At 43.3% G+C, this 20,932-nt stretch overlaps 1 protein-coding gene across 2 annotated transcripts in view; it reads right to left on the bottom strand.

Moving 5' to 3' along the window:
* The window catches only part of LOC137369164 (sorting nexin-24-like), a 301,746-nt gene extending 281,762 nt beyond the window's left edge, over positions 1–19,984 (bottom strand). Inside the window, exon 1 of one of the 2 annotated variants that reach the window (XM_068029919.1) lies at positions 19,535–19,984. Coding sequence is in view for 1 of the 2 variants with exons in the window: in XM_068029918.1 (XP_067886019.1) it covers positions 19,535–19,606 (72 nt within the window). In the remaining variant the exon portion in view is untranslated. The remainder of the gene's footprint in view (positions 1–19,534) is intronic. The other variant, XM_068029918.1, reaches the window with a different exon arrangement.
* Between the last annotated feature and the right edge of the window lie 948 nt (positions 19,985–20,932).

The following is a 20,932-nucleotide window of genomic DNA, read 5'->3' as shown; positions in this document are numbered from 1 at the left end:
CACCGCACAGTCCCTGTGGAGATGAAGTCCCGCCTTCACATTGAGGATACCGTCCATCGTGTTGTGTTGCCCTATCACCGTGCTAAATGGGATAGATTTCGAACAGATCTAGCAATGCAAAACTGGGCATCCATGAGGCGCTGTGGGCCATCAGCAGCAGCAGAATTGCACTCAACCACAATCTGTAACCTCATGGCCCGGCATATCCCCCACTCTACCATTACCATCAAGCCAGGAGACCAAACCTGGTTCAATGAAGAGTGCAGGAGGGCATGCCAGGAGCAGCACCAGGCATACCTCAAAATGAGGTGTCAACCTGGTGAAGCTACAACACAGGACTATCTGTGTGCCAAACTGCGTAAGCAACAGGTGATAGACAGAGCTAAGCGATCCCATAACCAACGGATCAGATCTAAGCTCTGCAGTCCTGCCACATCCAGCCGTGAATGGTGGTGGACAATTAAACAACTAACTGGAGGAGGTGGCTCCACAAATATCCCCATCCTCAATGATGGGGGAGCCCAGCACATCAGTGCAAAAGATAAGGCTGAAGCATTTGCAACAATCTTCAGCCAGAAGTGCCGAGTTGATAATCCATCTCGGCCTCATTACAGCCTTGGTTCAAACATGGACAAAAGAGCTGAACTCAAGAGGTGAGGTTAAAGTGACTGCCCTTGACATCAAGGCAGCATTTGACTGAGTATGGAATCAAGGGAGCCCTAGCAAAACTGAGGTCAATGGGAATCGGGGGGAAAACCCTCTGCTGGCTGGAGTCATACCTAGCACAAAGGAAGATGGTTGTAGTTGTTGGAGGTCAATCATCTGAGCTCCAGGACATCACTGCAGGAGTTCCTCAGGGTAGTGTCCTAGGCCCAACCATCTTCAGCTGCTTCATCAATGACCTTCCTTCAATCATAAGGTCAGAAGTGGGGATGTTTGCTGATGATTGCACAATGTTCAGCACCATTCGTGAATCCTCAGATGCTGAAGCAGTCCGTGTAGAAATGCAGCAAGACCTAGACAATATCCAGGCTTGGGCTGACAAGTGGCAAGTAACATTCGCGCCACACAAGTGCCAGGCAATGACCATCTCCAACAAGAGAGAATCTAACCATCTCCTCTTGACATTCAACAGCATTACCATCGCTGAATCCCCCACTATCAACATCCTAGGGGCTACCATTAACCAGAAGCTGAACTGGAGTAGCCATATAAATACCGTGGCTACAAGAGCAGGTCAGAGGCTAGGAATCCTGAGGTGTGTAACTCACCTCCTGACTCCCCAAAGCCTGTCCACCATCTACAAGGCACAAGTTAGGAGTGTGATGGAATACTCTCCACTTGCCTGGATGGGTGCAGCTCCAACAACACTCAAGAAGCTCGACACCACCCAGGACAAAGCAGCCCGCTTGATTGGCACCCCAACTACAAACATTCACTCCCTCTACCACCAACGCACAGTGGCAGCAGTGTGTACCATCTACAAGATGCACTGCAGCAATGCACCAAGGCTCCTTAGACAGCACCTTCCAAACCCACGACCTCTACCAACTAGAAGGACAAGGGCAGCAAATATATGGGAACACCACCACCTGCAAGTTGCCCTCCAAGTCACACACCATCCTGATTTGGAACTATATCGCCGTTCCTTCACTGTCGCTGGGTCAAAATCCTGGAACTCCCTTCCTAACAGCACTGTGGGTATACCTACCCCAAATGGACTGCAGCGGTTCAAGAAGGCAGCTCACCACCACCTTCTCAAGGGCAATTAGGGATGGGCAATAAATGCTGGCCTAGCCAGTGACGCCCACATCCCATGAATGAATTAAAAAAAGAATTATGCTTTACTTAATTACTGGTTAAGATTTGTTTTATAGTAAACTGTTAATTTTGTTGTTCATTAAAGAGTTGGTTGATGTATTTTATTCTGGGATAAAAAGAGTCTATGATTGACTGTATCAGTAAGAGGGGAAAAATTTAAATCTATGTTGTGACCTGTGGAGAAATGGAACTAGAATAAAACAGTGTACTCCTCCCGCCTTGATGGTAACATGATATTAAATTACCTTAATTTCTTCACTCGTATTAGCCCCTAGGCTACCCTCTATTTCTCGTATATAACTTGTGTCTTCTGCTGTGAAGACAGACACAAAATATTTGTTCAATACCTCTGCCATTTCCTCATTTTCCATGATAATTTTTTCTGTCTCAACTCTAAAGGGACCAATGTTTACTTGAGCAACTCGCTTCCTTTTTTTACACTTGTGAAAGCTTTTACAATCTGTTTTTATATCACTGACTAGTTTACTCTCATTCTGTTTTCCCCCTTATCAACTTTCTGATGGTGCTTTGCTGGTTTCTAAAACACTCCCATTCCTCAGGCTTACTACCATTCTTTGCAACATTTTTTTAAATCCAATACTATCAACCTCCTTAGGAAGCCACAGATAGATCTTTCTTGGTGAGTTTTTGTTTTTCAATGGCATGTATTTTTGTTGAATATTCTGAATTGTTATTTTAAAATGTTTCCCACGGCTTATTTACAGCCACACCTTTTAGTCTATTTACCTAATCAACCTTAGCCAGCTTTCCCCTCAAACCTACGTTGCGTTTAACTTTAAGATTCTTGTTTTTGAAAACGCAATACTACAAGTACACTTAATGTGGAATTAAATTGTATTATGATCACTATTTGCCAGTAGATCTTTTACTATGACATTACTAATTAACCCTGCCTCATTGCACAATACTTGATCTAAAATAGCTTTATCCCTAGTTAGTTCCACAAGTTTCCAATCTAAAGAAACAATTCCCAAATCAAGAGAATTTTGGAAGATTATAGCTAAGGTATCTGCAATGCTCTTACCTACAACCTTTAAAACCTTGGGATGGAAACCATCTGGTCCTGGGGATTTATCACTCTTTAGAACCATTGTTGTCTTCATTAGTTATTTTGCTTACGATAATTTTGTTGAGTTCCTGTCCCTGATTCAATATTAGTTTCCTTGGGATATCTAACATACTGACGTCTTCCTCAACTGTAAATACTGACACAAAGTAATTATTCAATACTTCCTTATCATTGATATCACCACCATTACGAGGGGTCAGCAATGTGTTCGTACACGGACAACAGTGTTCATGGTAAACGTTTTGAGGTCTGTGGTAATTTTAAATGGCTTGCTGCAAGCTGTTAAGCTTGTGTTTTAAAATAACCTAGTGACTAGGTTATTTTAAAATTGGGTTATCCAACATATGGCCCGCAGGCTAAAATCCAGCCTGCCAAAGGTTTCCATCCATCCCGCCAATCACGTTTGACTGACAGCGGGCTGCCTGTGGCTCAGCTTTGATTGACGGCTCTCCTAGTAAAGTGTACATCAGGTGGAGGAGGTAGACGGGATCTGCGTCTGACGGGTGACAGATACCTGTCTGTGATTGCTCAGTGTCTGTGACTGACAGCGGGCTGCCAGGGCAGGACAAGCGCTGATTGACAGTTCACGGTGCAGGCATACTGGGAATGGCCGCCCTTGCTGTTTTCACGTGGTTCAAGGAATGAGAAGGAATGGCTGCTGTTGTGGATAGGGAGAGAGGCTGAAGGGACAGCAGGAAGCGGACCAGCACACAGCCAGAGGCAGGGGCAGGGCTGCACTGAGGGAGCAGAGAGAGTCAGGCAGCCCGCTAAACAAGCACCAGCCTGGGGAGAGAGTGAGAATGAGAGGGATGGACACGGCGGGGGGGGGAGGGGTGTGGGAAGGTGAGAGAGGAGAAAGAAAGAGATCAAGATCACTCCTAACAGATGGACATCTATCCGAATTTTCCGTATCACTACATCAAGTGTGCGGACAGACAATGACTGCTTGTGCAAGCAAAACAATGCCAGGTAACTCACTGAATAGGGAGAAATGTGTTTTAAATCAGACAAGTTTTGATGGCATTAGGTTGGCTATACACTTTTTATACAGATTAACTGCCCCCATGTCCGTGACTGAGTCAATAATTGTCAAATGTCCGTGGTACAATATATTGCTGCTTATCCCTGACTATCAGCTAACCTAACGTAACTGTAAAAGTTGTGTTGATTTTGCAAGTTTCATTTCATACTTTCTTTATCTAGTTCACCTCATCACCCTCTGCACCTCTCCTATTCGCCATGATCTGTGCTTTTTTATTGCAGTGTGGGTTGAAAAGGGAGATGTGTGTTTCGTAACTCCAGTGCGTATGGCCAATTTGAATAACCAGTAGCATGCTTTTCATGGGTTTAAAGAGAGGATAATTTTTATTCACATGTTCAACCCGGAAGTCTAGCACTACGTCACTATCACCTCTTCAAGGAAAATTAAGGATGGGCAATAAATGCTGGCCAAGCCAGCGACGCACACATCCCATGAAAGAATTTTTAAAAACTCACTCACCACTGTTCCAGAAGGCTGTCACATCCCACAGGATGGAGTCTTCTGATTTGGTCAGTGGTCAGGGACAGGAGGGTGCGACTGCGAGTCAGGCCAGTATGGGATTCAGAGGGAGAAGTGAAGGAGCCTCAGCCCTCGCAATTGTCCAACAGGTTTTAGGTTCTTACAGCTTGTATGGATGAGAGCGAGAGCTATAGGTTGGATGAGCAAACTGACCATGGCACCATGGTACAGGAAGCCTTCAAGCAAGGGCAGTAAATAGGAATGAAGTGGTAGTAGGGGACAGTATAGTCAGGGGGATAGACAGCCAAGAGTGAGAGTCCAGAAGGCTGTGTTGCCTGCCCAGTACCAGGGTTTGGGACATCTGCTCAGGGCTCGAGAGGAACCTGCAGTGGAAAGGAGAGGATCCAGTTGTCGTGGTTCATATGGGTACCAACAACATAGATAGGATGAGGAAAGAGGTTCTGCACAGAGAGTATTAACAGCTAAATTAAAAAGCAGAACCTCAAAGATAATAATCTCTGGGTTATTACCTGAGCCATGAGCAAATTGGAGTAGGGTACATAAGATTGAGAGAGTTAAATGCGTGGCTCGAAGATTGGTATGGGAGAAATGGGTTTTGATTCATGGGGCACTGGCACTAGTACTGGGGAAAGTGGGAGCTGTACATTTGGGATGGTCTTCACCTGAACTGCGCTGGGACCAGTGCTCTGAGTGTATAACTAGGGCAGTAGAGAGGACTTTAATCATTCATCATTTAGGAAATATAGGCCAAAAAGGAAAAGGAGGTGAGGTAGCACTCTTAATAAGGGACAAGATCAGTACATTAGTGAGAGAGGATCATAGATCGAAGGATCAAGATGTAGAACCAATTTGGGTGGAGCTTAGAAACAGTAAACATTGGTGGGAGTTGTTTTCTAGGCCACCAAACAGCAGTGGTAATGTTGGGCACGGTATAAAGCAGGAAATCAGAGCTGCATGTAACATTGGTACGACAGTAATAACAGGCGATTTCAATTTACATATCGACTGGGTAACCCTAGTCAGCACTATTGCGGTGGAAGATGAATTCCTGGAGTGCGTGCGAGATGAGTTTCTGGAGCAGTACGTTGAGGAACCAACTAGGTATCGGGCCATTTTAGATTCAGTATTATGTAATGAGAAAGGGCTAATTAATAACCTTGCTGTAAAGGAGCCTTTGGGAAATAGTGACCATAATTTTACATTAAGTTTGAAAAGGATATAGTTAATTCTGAACCTAGGGTCTTAAATCTGAACAAAGGAAACTATGAAGGTATGAGGGGCAAATTGGCTATGGTGGATTGGAAAAATACACAAAGATTTGACAGTAAACAAGCAATGGCTAGTATTTAAAGTATTAGATGGTTTACAACAAATATCTAAAATGGTGAGAGATTGCAGAGCTCGGAGATACAGAGGGATCTGGGTGTCCTAGTGTATGAATCGCAAAAGGTTAGTATGCAGGTACAGCACGTAATTAGGAAAGCTAATAGAATGTTACCGTTTATCACGAGGAGAACTGAATACAAAAGTAGGGAGGTTATGCTTCAGCTATTTAGGGTATTGGTGAGACCACATCTGGAGTACTGTCTTATGAGGAAAGATTGGACAGGCTAGGCTTGTATCCGCTGGAATTTAGAAGAGTAAGAGGCGACTTGATTGAAACATACAAGATCCTGAAGGATGTGGAAAGGATGTTTCCCCTTGTGGGAGAATCTAGAACTAGGGGTCACTGTTTAAAAATAAGGGGTTGCCCATTTAAGACAGAGATGAGGAGAAATTACTTTTCTCAGAAGGTCGTGAGTCTTTGGAATTCTCGTCCTCAAAAGGCGGTGGAAACAGAGTCTTTGAATACTATTAAGGCAGAGGTAGAGAGATTCTTGATAAGCAAGGGGGTGGAAGGCTATCGGGGGTAGGTGGAAATGTGGAGTAATCAGTTCAGCCATGAACTTATTGAACGATGGAGCAAGCCAAAAGGGTTGAGTGGCCTACTCCTGCTCCTAATTAGTATGTTTGTATGAAGTTAAAGATTTCATTAGATCAAAGGAATTGGCTTATAACGTTGCCAGAAAAGGTGGTAAGCCAGAGGATTGGGAATTTTTTTTTAGAAACCAGCAGCGGATGCCTAAAAAAACGAATAAAGAGTGAGAAACTTGATTATGAGAGTAAATTGGCAAGAAATATAAAACAAACAGTAAGAGCTTCTACGGATATATAAAAAGGTAGAGAGTAGCTAAAATAAGTGTGAGACCCTTAGAGGATGAGACTGGGGAATTAATAACAGGCAACAGGGAAATGACAGATAATTTAAACCAATATTTTGCATCGGTCTTCATGGTGGAGGACACCATAAACATCCCAACAATAGGTGAGCAAGGTGTAAATGGGAGGGAGGGAGGAACTTGTAACAATCTCCATCACAAGGGAAAAAGGTGCTGGTCAAACTGATGGGACTAAAGACAGACAAGTCGCCAGGACCTGATGGCCTGCATCCAAGGGTTTTAAAAGAAGTGGCTGCAGAGATAGTAGAGGCATTGGTCCTAATATACCAAAACTCACTGGATTCCGGTAGGGTACCAGCAGATTGGAAAACCACTAATGTGACGCCCCTATTCAAGAAAGGAGGGAGACAGAAAGCAGGAAACTATAGACCAGTTAGCTTAACATCTGTCATTGGGAAAATGCGAGAGTCCATTATTAAGGAAGAAATAGCAGGACATTTAGAACAACATAATGCAATCAAACAGAGCCAACATGGTTTTAATGAAAGGGAAATCATGTTTGACAAATTTGTTCAGAGTTCTTTGAGGATATAACAACAGAGTGGATAAAGGGGAACAGGTAGATGTAGTGTATTTGGATTTTCAGAAGGCATTCAATAAGGTGCCACATAAAAGGTTACTACACAAAATAGGAGCTCAGGGTATTGGGGATAATATGTTGGCATGGATTGAGGATTGGCTAACACACAGAAGGCAGAGAGTCGGGATCAATGGGTCTTCTTCAGGTTGGAAAGCCATAATTAGTGGGGTGCCACAAGGATTGGTCCTAGGGCCGCAACTATTTACTATCTGTATTAATGACTTGGAGGAAGGGAGTGAGTGTAGAGTATCCAAATTTGCTGACAATACAAAAATAGGTGGGAAGGCATGTTGTGATGAGGACACAAAGAATCTGCAAAAGGATATAGATAAGTGAAGTGAGTGGGCAAAAACTTGGCAGATGGTGTTCAATGTGGGAAAATATGAGGTCATCCAGTTTGGTAGGAAGAATAAAAAGGCAGATTATATTTAGATGGTGAAAGACTACAAAATACTGCAATACAGAGGGATCTGGGTGTTCTTGTACAGGAAACACAAAAAGTCAACATGCAGGTGCAACAGGGAATTAGGAAGGTAAATGGAATTTTGGCCAGGGGGTTAGAGTTTAAAAATAGGGAAGTCTTATTAGAACAAAGAACAAAGAACAGTACAGCACAGGAACAGGCCATTCGGCCCTCCAAGCCTGCGCCGATCTTGATGCCTGCCTAGACTAAAACCTTCTGCGCATCCGGGGACCGTATCCCACTATTCCCATCCTATTCATGTATTTGTCAAGATGCTTCTTAAACGTCGCAATCGTACCTGCTTCCACCAGCTCCCCTGGCAGCAAGTTCCAGGCACTCACCACCCTTTGTGTAAAGAATTTGCCTCGCACATCCCCTCTAAACTTTGCCCCTCGCACCTTAAACCTATGTCCCTAGTAACTGACTCTTCCACCCTGGGAAAAAGCTTCTGACTATCCACTCTGTCCATGTCACTCATAACTTTGTAAATCTCTATCATGTCGCCCCTCCACCTCCGTCGTTCCAGTGAAAACAATCCGAGTTTATCCAACCTCTCCTCATAGCTAATGCCCTCCAGACCTGGCAACGTCCTGGTAAACCTCTTCTGTACCCTCTCCAAAACCTCCACGTCCTTCTGGTAGTGCGGTGACCAGAATTGCACACAATATTTTAAGTGTGGCCTAACTAAAGTTCTGTACAGCTGCAGCATGACTTGCCAATTTTTATACTCTATGCCCCGACCGATGAAGGCAAGCATGCCGTATGCCTTCTTGACTACCTTATCCACCTTTGTTGCCACTTTCAGTGACCTGTGGACCTGTACACCCAGATCTCTCTGCCTGTCAATACTCCTAAGGGTTCTACCATTTACTGTATACTTCCCACCTGCATTACACCTTCCAAAATGCATTACCTCACATTTGTCCGGATTAAACTCCATCTGCCATTTCTCCGCCCAAGTCTCCAACCAATCTGTATCCTGCTGTATTCTCTGACAATCCTCATCACTATCCGCAACTCCACCAACCTTTGTGTCGTCCGCAAACTTACTAATCAGACCAGCTACATTTTCCTCCAAATCATTTATATATATACTACAAAGAGCAATGGTCCCAGCACTGATCCCTGCAGAACACCACTAGTCACAGCCCTCCATTCAGAAAAGCATCCTTCCACTGCTACCCTCTGTCTATGACAGAGCCAGTTCTGTATCCATCTTGCCAGCTCACCTCTGATCCCGTGACTTCACGTTTTGTACCAGTCTGCCATGAGGGACCTGGTCAAAGGCTTTACTGAAGTCCATATAGACAACATCCACTGCCCTTCGTTCATCAATCATCATCGTCTCTTCCTCAAAAAACTCCATCAAGTTAGTGAGACACGACCTCCCCTTCACAAAACCATGCTGCCTCTCGCTAATAAGTTCATTTGTTTCCAAATGGGAGTAAATCCTGTCCCAATGAATCCTCTCTAATAATTTCCCTACCACTGACGTAAGGCTCACCGGCCTATAAATTCCTGGATTATCCTTGCTACCCTTCTTAAACAAAGGAACAACATTGGCTATTCTCCAGTCCTCTGGGACCTCACCTGTAGCCAATGAGGATGCAAAGATTTCTGTCAAGGCCCCAGCAATTTCTTCCCTTGCCTCCCTCAGTATTCTGGGGTAGATCCCATCAGGCCCTGGGGACTTATCTACCTTAATGCTTTGCAAGACGCCCAACACCTCCTCCTTTTTGATAACGGCATAACCGAGACTATCTACACTCCCTTCCCCAGACTCATCATCCACCAAGTCCTTCTCTTTGGTGAATACTGATGCAAAGTACTCATTTAGTACCTCGCCCATTTCCTCTGGCTCCACACATAGATTCCCTCCTCTGTCCTTGAGTGGGCCAACCCTTTCCCTGGTTACCCTCTTGCTCTTTATATACATATAAAAAGCCTTGGGATTTTCCTTAATCCTGTTTGCCAATGACTTTTCATGACCCCTTTTAGCCCTCCTGACTCCTTGCTTAAGTTCCTTCCTACTGTTTTTATATTCAAGGGCTTCGTCTGTTCCCAGCCTTCCAGCCCTTACGAATGCTTCCTTTTTCTTTTTGACTAGGCTCACAATATCCCGCGTTATCCAAGGTTCCCGAAACTTGATAAACTTATCCTTCTTCCTCACAGGAACATGCTGGTCCTGGATACTAATCAACTGACGTTTGAAAGACTCCCACATGTCAGATGTTGATTTACCCTCAAACAGCCGCCCCCAATCTAAATTCTTCAGTTCCTGCCTAATATTGTTATAATTAGCCTTCCCCTAATTTAGCACCTTCACCCGAGGACTACTCTTATCCTTATCCACAAGTACCTTAAAATCTATGGAACAGTGCCCATAATTCCCAAAATGTTCCCCGACTGAAACTTTGACCACCTGGCCAGGCTCATTCCCCAATACCAGGTCCAGTACAGCCCCATCCCTAGTTGGACTATCTACATATTGTTTCAAGAAGCCCTCCTGGATGCTCCTTACAAATTCTGCCCCATCCAAGCCCTAGCAGTAAGTGAGTCCCAGTCAATATAGGGGAAATTAAAGTCACCCACCACTACAACTCTGTTACCTTTACATCTTTCCAAAATCTGTCTACATATCTTATTACAACGGTACAGGGTGTTGGTGAGGCCATACCTTCCATCGTGCAGCACTCCCTCAGCACTGCGTTGAAGCATCAGTCTTGATTTCGTACTCAAGTCTCTGGAGTGGGGCTTGAACCCTCAACCTTCTGACTCAGAGGCAGGTGTGCTACCACTAAGCCACAGCTCAGCATCCGCCTGCTCTGCCAGCAGCACACCGTAGCTGCCATAGGTACTATGCACCGCAGCAACTCCACAAGCTTACTTCAACAGCACCTCTCAGCCCCATGGCCTCTATCACAGAGATGGACAAGAGCAGCAATAAAATAGGAACACTATCATTTCCAGATTCCTCTCCAAGTCACACACCACCTACTTTGGACATTTATCATAATTTCTTCAATTTCACGGAGTCAAAATCATGAATTTCATACCTGGCATAATAAAGGGAGCAGCAGCAGCACAAGAACTGGTTTAAAGATTACTACATTCTCAGAGAAATAAGGCATTAGCATTGAGGCATTTAAAAAACCTTTAAAATCAATTTCCACAGATAAATTCCTGATTTTTACTTTTCAAAAGCCCTAATTTTCCTGTTCCTTTTGGACTCCAAGATGGATGGATGCGCATTACACTGGCAAAGTCCTTAAATACAATGCATGCATACGCCATCACTTAATGGTGTCACTAGCACAACACATGGGCATTCCAGGACTAACTTTTAGAACTAAATTCTGGAGGCAAGTTTGTTTGTTGATATCATTTAATAAGCTTCTTTCTTACTGCTCATGCTGATAAAGCTACTGAAAGTAGAAGTATACCCTTGAGGTCACCATCAGCTTAACTATGGCCAATCAAAAATCTGATCAGTGTATGAGATATATAGAATGGCAGAAAACCTAAATAGGAGGAGCAAATTTATAATAAGATTTGAAATTTTGAAATTGCCATTTAAAATCGTAGAAGTGGTGTTTGTAAATAATTGTGGCTTATTTAATTTGTACTTTGTTAATCTTATTTGTTGTAAGGTTTAGTGATATTCAAAATAAAAACTTAATTTAATTGATTTTCTTCACAATCACCCTGCTTTTTGACCTCCATCCCCCATTTTAAGATACCCAAAATAAAAAGATGGTTTTTAAAATTAGCAGCAAAACCTATCTTTAAAAAGCCCTGAGCAAGAATTAAGACCTTGCGGACATCACCTACATCTCAAGACAAAATGCAAAAAAGACAATAGCTCATTCAGAACTTTACAGTAAACTGGATGGCTTTCTTATCCCACAATTTATTGCTCCTACATAACTCATTCCACATTAGGCTAGATATATGAAATACTAAACTCCATACATTTTATGACTAGAATTTCAGCATATTAGGTGTCTGGGTGCTCAGTCCACATCAGAACTATCTATTCTCATCTCACTGCCCTCGTGTTTTCTGGTACCATTTAATATTTTTGTCTCCAAGTATTTACCCAACCACCTCTTAAATGCCACACATGACTCAAGTTTAGTCACCATTTGTGGCAAAACCTTTGCATGAAAAAAAAATTCTAACCTGCCCCATTATGCTTTTTAGCTAAACTATGCCTCATTATGGGAACTAAATATTCCAGAGTACTTGGCATTTCAAAAAGAAAGGCATAATGAAAATTGGTGGGCTGTTGCCCTGATAATAAAGGATAAGAAAGGATCTTGGCACAGTATGGCTGGGGATAATAACAAAGGGCAATGAAACACTGGTGGGAATAGTTTACAGCCAACTTCCCCCCCCCCACCCCACCCCACCCCCAACCAACAGTAGCTATCACATTGGACAGAGTTCTTCTTGGCCTCTTTGTCTCGGAAGTCAGTGGGTAAGCGCCTAGAGGTGGTCAGTGGTTTGTGAAGCAGCACCTGGAGTGGCTATAAAGGCCAATTGTAGAGTGACAGATTCTTCCACAGGTGCTACAGATAAGATTGGTTGATGGGGCTGTTACACAGTTAGCTCTCCCCTTGCGCTTCTGTCTTTTTTCCTGCCAACTGCTAAGTCTCTTCGACTCGCCACTCTTTAGCCCCGCCTTTATGGCTGTCCGCCAGCTCTGGTGATCGCTGGCAACTGACTCCCACAACTTGTGATCAATGTCACAGGACTTCATGTCGCATTTATAGACGTCTTTAAAGCGAAGACATGGACGGCCGGTGGGTCTGATACCAGTGGCGAGCTCGCTGTACAATGTGTCCTTGGGGATCCTGCCATCTTCCATGCGGCTCACATGGCCAAGCCATCTCAAGCGGCGCTGGCTCAGTAGGGTGTATATGCTGGGGATGTTGGCCGCCTCGAGGACTTCGGTGTTGGAGATACAGTCCTGCCACCTGATGCCAAGGATTCACCGGAGGCAGCGAAGATGGAATGAATTGAGATGTCACTCCTGGCTGACATACGTTGTCCAGGCCTCGCTGCCGTAGATCAAGGTACTGAGGACACAGGCTTGATATACTCGGACTTTTGTGTTCCATGTCAGTGTGCCATTTTCCCTCACTCTCTTGGGCAGTCTGGACATAGCAGTGGAAGCCTTTCCCATGCGCTTGTTGATTTCTGCATTGAGAGACAGGTTACTGGTGATAGTTGAGCCTAGGTAGGTGAACTCTTGAACCACTTCCAGAGCTTGGTCGCCGATATTGATGGGTGGAGCATTTCTGACGTCCTGTCCCATGGTGTTCGTTTTCTTGAGGCTGATGGTTAGGCCAAATTCGTTGCAGGCAGCCGCAATCCTGTCGATGAGTCTCTGCAGACACTCTTCAGTGAGATGTCAATGCAGCATCGTCAGCAAAGAGGAGTTCCCTGATGAGGATTTTCCGTACTTTGGTCTTCGCTCTTAGTTGGGCAAGGTTGAACAACCTGCCACCTGATCTTGTGTGGAGGAAAATTCCTTCTTCTGAAGACTTGAACGCATGTGAGAGCAGCATGGAGAAGATCCCAAAGAGTGTAGGTGCGAGAACACAGCCCTGTTTCACGCCACTCAGGATAGGAAAGGGGTCTGATGAGGCGCCCCTATGCTGAATTGTGCCTTTCATATTGTCATGGAATGAGGTGATGATACTTAGTAGCTTTGGTGGACATCCGATCTTTTCTAGTAGTCTGAAGAGACCACGTCTGCTGACGAGGTCAAAGGCTTTAGTGAGATCAATGAAAGCAACGTAGAGGGGCATCTGTTGTTCACGACATTTCTCCTGTAGCTGACGAAGGGAGAACAGCATGTCAATGGTGGATCTCTCTGCTCGAAAGCCACACTGTGCCTCAGGGTAGACACGCTCAGCCAGCTTCTGGAGCCTGTTTAAAGCGATTCGAGCGAAGACTTTCCCCACTATGCTGAGCAGGGAGATTCCACGGTAGTTGTTGCAGTCACTGCGGTCACCCTTGTTCTTATAGAGGGTGATGATATTGGCATTGCGCATGTCCTGAGGTACTGCTCCCTCATCCCAGCACAGGCAAAGCAATTCGTACAATGCTGAAAATATAGCAGGCTTGGAACTCTTGATTATTTCAGGAGTAATGCCATCCTTCCCAAGGGCTTTTCCGCTGGCTAGAGAATCAATGGCATCACTGAGTTCCGATTTTGTTGGCTGTACGTCCAGCTCATCCATGACTGGCAGAGACTGGACTACATTGAGGGCGGTCTCAGACAACATTTTCCCTGGAGTACAGTTCTAGGTAGTGCTCCACCCAGCGGTCCATATGCTTGCGTTGGTCAGTGATTGTGATAGAGTATTAATCAAGAAATAAGACAAACCTGTACAAAAGGTTATGCAATAATCATGCCGGACTTTAATCTTCGGACAGATTGGACAAACCAATTTGGCAAGGTTATTCTGGAGGAAAAGTTCATAGAACGCATTTGAGACAGTTTCGTTGAACAATAAGTCATGAACCAACCAGGGATAAGACTACTTTAGATCTTGCATTATGTAATGGGATAGGGTTAATTTAGTAATCGCATTGTAAAGAATCCAATAGGGCAGAGAGATCATAAGATGATAAATTTAATGTGAAATTCTGGGAATGCCATAGATAAAACCAAAACAAGAGTCTTAAACTTAAATAAAAGCAAATTACATAAGTATGAGGAGCAAGTTGGATAAGGTAGATCGTGAAAAAAGATTTAAAAGGCATGATAAGATAACTGGAAAGCATTTAAAGAAATAACTCAAAATTCTCAACGAAAATATATTCCATTGAGAAACAAAAGTTCCACATGAAAAGTGATCCATCCGTGGCTGACTAAAGAAGTTGAGGATAGTATTTGGCTGCAAAAAGAGGCTTTTAATGTTGTGAATTATGGGAGTGAGCCTGAGGATTGCACGAGTTTTAGATACTCACAAACGATGACCAAAAAATGTATAAAAAGGAAAAACATTAGAATGAGAGTGAACTAGAAAGAATTATAAAAAAAAAATAGATTTTAAGAGCTTCTACAAGAAGAAGTAAAAAGAGAGTAGCAAAAGTAAACAATAGTCCCTTAGAGTCTGAGATGAGAGACATAATGGCGAATAAGGAAATGACAGGGACATTAAACAAATATTTTGCATCGGTTTTCACAGAAGACATAAAACACATACCAATAATACTGGGGAACCAAGGGGCTAATGACAGCGAGGAATTTAAAGTAAGTAATATCACTAGAGGAAAGGGAGTAAAAGCCAACAAATCCACTGGACCTGATGGTCTACACACTACAGCTCTAAAAGAGGTGGCTGCAGAAATAGTGGATGCATTGGTTGTGATATTTCAAATTCCCTAGATTCTAGAACAGTCCCCATGGATTGAAAGGTGGCAAATTTAACAGCGCTACTCAAGAAAGGAGGTAGACAGAAAAAAGGGAACTATAGGCCAGTTTCCAGTCATCTGGAAAGTGCTTGAACCCATTATTAAGGAGGTGTTAACAAGGTACTTAGAAATTCATAATATGATTAGGCAGGGTGAACATAGTTTTATGAAAGGGAAATCACATTCTGACAAACTTCAGAGTTTTTTGAAGCTGCAACAGTGCAGATAAAGGATTTTCCGAAGGTATTCAAGAAGGTGTCACGTAAAAGGTCATTGGAGTAATTTATTAGCACGGATAGAGAATTGGCTCACCTACAGAAAGCAGAGAGTAGCGATGAACGGGTCATTTTTAATTTGGAAGACTGTAACTAGTAGGGTGCTGCAAGGATCAGTGCAGGTGTCTCAGCTACTTACAATGTAAATTAACAACTCAGAAGGTAGCAAGAGTAGTGTATGCAAAGCTATGTGGGAGAGTAAGCTGTGAGGAAGACACAAAGATGCTGCAAAGGGATAGAGAGATTAAGGTGAGTAGGCAACATGGTGGCAGATGGAATAAAATGTGGGTAATTGTAAGGTTGTTCACTTTGGTAGGAAGAATAGAAAAGCAGAGTATTTTGTTAAAGTAGTGAGAAACTTTTAAATGTTGATGTTCATACGGACTTGGGTGTACTCATACAAGAAACACAGAGAGTTAGCATGCAGGTACAGCAAGTAATTAGGCAGTCAATTGGTATGTTGGCCTTTATTGCAAGAGGCTGGAGTACAAGAGCAAGAAAGTCTTGCTACAATTATATGGGGCTATGGTGGGATCACACCTGGAGTACTGTGCACAGTTTTGGTATCCTTATCTAATGCAGGATATACTTGCTTTGGAGATGGTGCAGCAAAGGTTCACTAGATTGATTCAAGGGCTGAGAAGGTTGTACTATGATGAGGTTGAGTCGAGTGGGCCCATACTCGCTAGCGATTAGGAGAACGAGAGGTCGTCCCATTGAAGCACACGATACTGAGGGGGCTTGCCAGGGCAGATGCCAACAGGTTGTTTGCATGGCTGAATGAACTAGAACTACAACTAGAGGGCATGGTCTCAGAATAAGGGGTAGATCACTTCAAACTGAGAGGAGGAGGAATTTCTTGAGAGTTGTGAATCTTTGAAATTCTCTGCCCTACAGGGCTTTGGATGCTCAGTCGTTGAGTATATTCAAGGGCGAGATAGATTTTTGGACTCTAGGAGAATCAAGGAATATGGGGATTGGACAGTAAAGTGAAATGGAGGTCAAAGATCAGCTATGATCACACAGGATATACGGCACAGAAATACGCCATTCGGCCCATGCGGAGCAGGCTTGCAATGTCAGATGGCCTACTTCTGCTCCTATTTCTTATGTTCTTGTGGATTCACTACTTATCATGTCACACCTTTTCAAAACATCTGAGCAGTTCAATTAGATTCTCCACTTAAACTTGCTTTGCACCCATGAATGCATTACCAGTTTTTCTAAGACTCTCAGCATAAACATATACTCTTTACCCTGGCATTATCCTAGTGAACCTACATTGCTCATTTTCCATGCCTCCTATATCATAATAGGATGCCCAAAACTACATTGTACTTCAACTCTGTCCTAGCTAATGTCTTATTCAGTTTGGTAATTACTTCCTTGCTTCTGTATTTGTATAAAACCCAGAATCACATGTTTTTTATTAAAGAATGACTTTTTCCCCCCAATTGCAATCCTGCTTTAAACGATTGATAACACTTCACTTCTGGATCTCTCACTCTTAGCCCCATTAAAGAATGATACGTTGACTCTATGTCATTCTCTGTTCTTTCTCCCCCAAAATGTACTACGTTACATTTAACTACACTGACCTGCATTTGGCACATATATGCTCGCCACACAGCCCAACAATGTCCTCGTCCAGTTGTTTTCAATCTACACTCTGCCATCTTCAACAAATATTTATATTATTCCCCTGTGAGAGGTGCCAAAACAAATTCTTTGTCATAGCAATGCCTACATACTTGCATATCTGGGAATTGGATTTATGTTGGTAGTTGTATTCTTTGTTTTGTTGATTGCTTGTAGAATTATAGAATCATAGTATGGATACAGCACAATAAGAGTTCATTCGGCCCATCGCACCCATAATGGCTCTTTGCAAGAGCAAATCAGCTAATCCCACTCCCTCGCCCTTTCCCCATAGCCCTGCAAATATTCTCTTTTCAGGTGCTTATCCAATTCCTTTTTGAAAGCCATGATTGAATCTGCCTTGCTCTCAGGCAGTGCATTCCAGATCCTAACCATGCGCTGCATAAATAAGTTCTTCCTCATGTCGCATTGCTTCTTTTGCCAATCACCTTAAATTAACAGCTACCTCGATTGCAATTCTTCACACCCTGCCTCCTGCAAGGACTCCATTCCATTCTCCCAGTTTCTCCATCTCCGCGCATCTGCTCTGATTATGCAACTTTCCACGACAGCGCTTCTGATAGGTCTTCCTTCTTCCTCAACCAAGGATTCCCTCCCACTGTAGTTGACAGGGCTCTCGATCGCGTCTGGCCCATTTCCTGCACCTCTACCCTCACCCCTTCCTCCCTCCCAGAACCGCGACAGGGTTCCCCTTGTCCTCACTTTCCACCCCACCAGCCTCCACATCCAAAGGATCATCCTCCGCCACGTCCAGCGTGATGCCACTACCAAATGTATCTTCCCCTCCCCTACCCTCCCCTGTCAGCATTCTGAAGGGATCATTTCCTCCACGACACCCTGGTCCACACCTCCATTACCCCCAACACCTCGTCCCCTCCCCACAGCACCTTCCCATGCAATCGCAGGAGGTGTAGCACCTGGCCTTTTACCTCCTCTCTCCTCACTATCCAAGGCCCCAAACACTCCTTTCAGGTGAAGCAGTGATTTACTTGTACTTCTTTCAATTTGTTGTACAACTGTTGTACAAGGTTTGTAACTCCACCTGCAGAAAAGGGGGCATTCATCTGATTCACCATAATTTCCCACCTCAGTAACTGCACTTAACATATGAACTAGTTTTGTTGTCCCACAAATTTGAAATAAACTACGAGGATGGTCATGAGACAAGGACAGTCTTTAACTTTATATCATTTATTAAATCAACTAAATAAATATATGTCTAATGATTTGGGAGGAACATTGCTACAGTCATCACAACTTCAAATTCTGGAAACCTCTCAGCTAATTCCTGGGATTTCACTGCACACCAAGTAATACCAAGCACACACACTATGAAAAAGGGAGAATAGTTGGTAGCAAAATATAGAAAAAAAAACCTCCACCTATCTGAGTATACTTTAATTTTGTGCTGTATGCTCCTAATGTGATGCTCCAAATTCATCACCAGTTACAGACCTGTAATTGCCAATACTTCACCCAAAGGTAAACAACTCAAATTATACTTTCCAATCACAACTCAAGTTTGGAAGAGCAAATAAATAATTATATTGCTCGATATTTTTCCACAGTTAAAGTGGCATGAAATGTAAATTCTTCAATTTTTACTGAGAATCCTAGTGATAATAATACATTTTATGGAAGGTTTATATTACTGATGTCTTGTTACACAACTTTCCCCCATCCACTCCCAAACAGCTAATGTTTTGAACTGGCTGTCCCACAAAGCTCAAGAGGTAGTTTTGTAAATTTGGGAAGTATATTGTCATATCTCTGACAAATTGAATGTTGCAAAACGTTTTTGTTGGATTCTGAATGGAGAGAAAATAAGAGTGTGCAGGTAGATGCTCAACGTTTGTAATACAAGTAAACAAAAGTTTACTAGCGGCCTCGTGGTTTCAATAATACTTGACCTGCATAATGTTGTAAATTATAGAGGGCATGGCGTTTCCAATCCAAATTGGCAAAACAGAGATCACTTTTTCCCTTGCAGTGTCCTGAAATCACACCATGATTTATACACACAAGGCTAAAATATTTCAGTGATTGAGTCAACAGCTCAAAAATGTTGCAAACCTAACCTCTTACCCCGCAGTAGTAAGATTTGGTACAGAGAATAATTGCAACTGTTTAATATGATCGGTGAAAAGTGCTTGACAAGCACCAGAGTTTGGACCAAAAGGTGAAAGACACTGAACTCAGTATAAATGCTGAGCAGCTTTGGCAAATCCCATATCTTCATCCTTCCCAGGGTCCTTTCTGAGTTTATACGCCCACTGGCAGACGTGTATGACTGTGTTTTATGTACGTGCAGGTGAAATGAAAACGCAAAGAGGAAGCCCCTTTGCCAGCTTTCAGTGATGTGGGTGAAGTATGCGGCGGCCCGAGAAGGGTGCACCAGAATCGCTTGTCCTTACCGTGTATCCTCTCTCGAGATCGCTCTCCTCATATCGGAAAGACGGAATGGCCACTTCTATCATGTGGTACATGATACTGAGGAGCTTCCAAAATAATAGTCACTTGAACAAACAAAATGCCTCGATTACCACTTTTTTACATAAAAAAGAGCGTATGTGAGAAGATGAGCCGCTGTGTTTATCCGTGTCAGGAGCTTCTTCCCGCCTGGATCAGCGCAGTAAACACTCAGCACCGGCCAAAAGCCATTTGTAAAGAAATGCAGCGACGTGAGCGTCTGCCCGCGTCACGTGATCCCGCCACTGGAATGCTGCAGCTCCGGCCGAGTTCCATTCCAGGGACAAAGTTCGAGAACGCTGAACAGTCGGCCCCATGGAAACTTGTCAACCTAATGGCCTCAATTCAGCTGCACGTCTGGTTTTTAATTTGAAAAGCATCAGTCAGAGGTTGAGCCCCACAGTGTAGGGCAGAGTCGCAATGGGCACCAAGCAACAGCAATCAATGAAGCAGGAAGAATGCTACCCAGCCGGATACAATTACCAGGGTGTGCTGTCAGAACAGTACTGTACAAGCTGTTGAGAGAGCACCTATCAGTGAACTACACAGAGAAAGCAAATCCATAACACTGTTTCAAGTATTATTTGGCACCACTCATGCCTCTGAGTCAGGTATGGGTACAACCGTACACTCTTACAGGAATTAGGCATGTAAGAACATAAAACATCTGGAGTGATAGTTCAGTCCTGTGGAAGCACTGTTGGAAATGCTGTTCTTCAGGATTGTCAATTTATTTTTGAAGATAAAAATTAATACTCCAGGCTAAAATAGTTGCAAGTTTCCTCATTGATTCAGAGTCTTGACCTGAAATATGATAATTCATTGCTTTGTCTTTGCTCCAGCAACCTTGCTGTTGCTTATTGAAATCATTTTAATAACCTTATTTTCCTAAATGGGAAGATAATTTACTAATTTCTTTTCCTCTTATCTCTGTTCTATGTTATCAGGCACTTCTACAAGCATGAGGTTCCCCTGTCTGTCTCTGATCTTGAGCTGCCACTGGGTGTTTAAGAGAAGCCTGTGAGAACCCATCCTTTCACCTTTTACTCTCCCTCAAGGGAATATGGGAAGCTTTCCTTGTCTCATCCAGTAAATGATTTAGTAAATTTTGGGCTTAATTGTTAGGTCTGAACTATGTTAACTAATACACAGCAGGAATAGCGATATAGGCTTCAGTTCGTCTACTTATGAAAACTATCATACAGCCATAATGAGAGTTTTAAACTAAATAATGGGGGAAAGGAATCAAATTTGGGAAGATATAGTAAATCAAAGAGTAGAGACAAGGCAAGAGAGAGAGGTCTTAATATGGGAAATGATAAACAGATATTGACAGGAAGGGA

This window comes from Heterodontus francisci, chromosome 4 (genome assembly GCF_036365525.1).
Source record: "Heterodontus francisci isolate sHetFra1 chromosome 4, sHetFra1.hap1, whole genome shotgun sequence".
NCBI classification, from domain to species: Eukaryota; Metazoa; Chordata; class Chondrichthyes; order Heterodontiformes; family Heterodontidae; genus Heterodontus; species Heterodontus francisci.
Note: the sequence above shows the minus strand (reverse complement) of the source record. Positions and strands in the feature narration are given on the sequence as shown.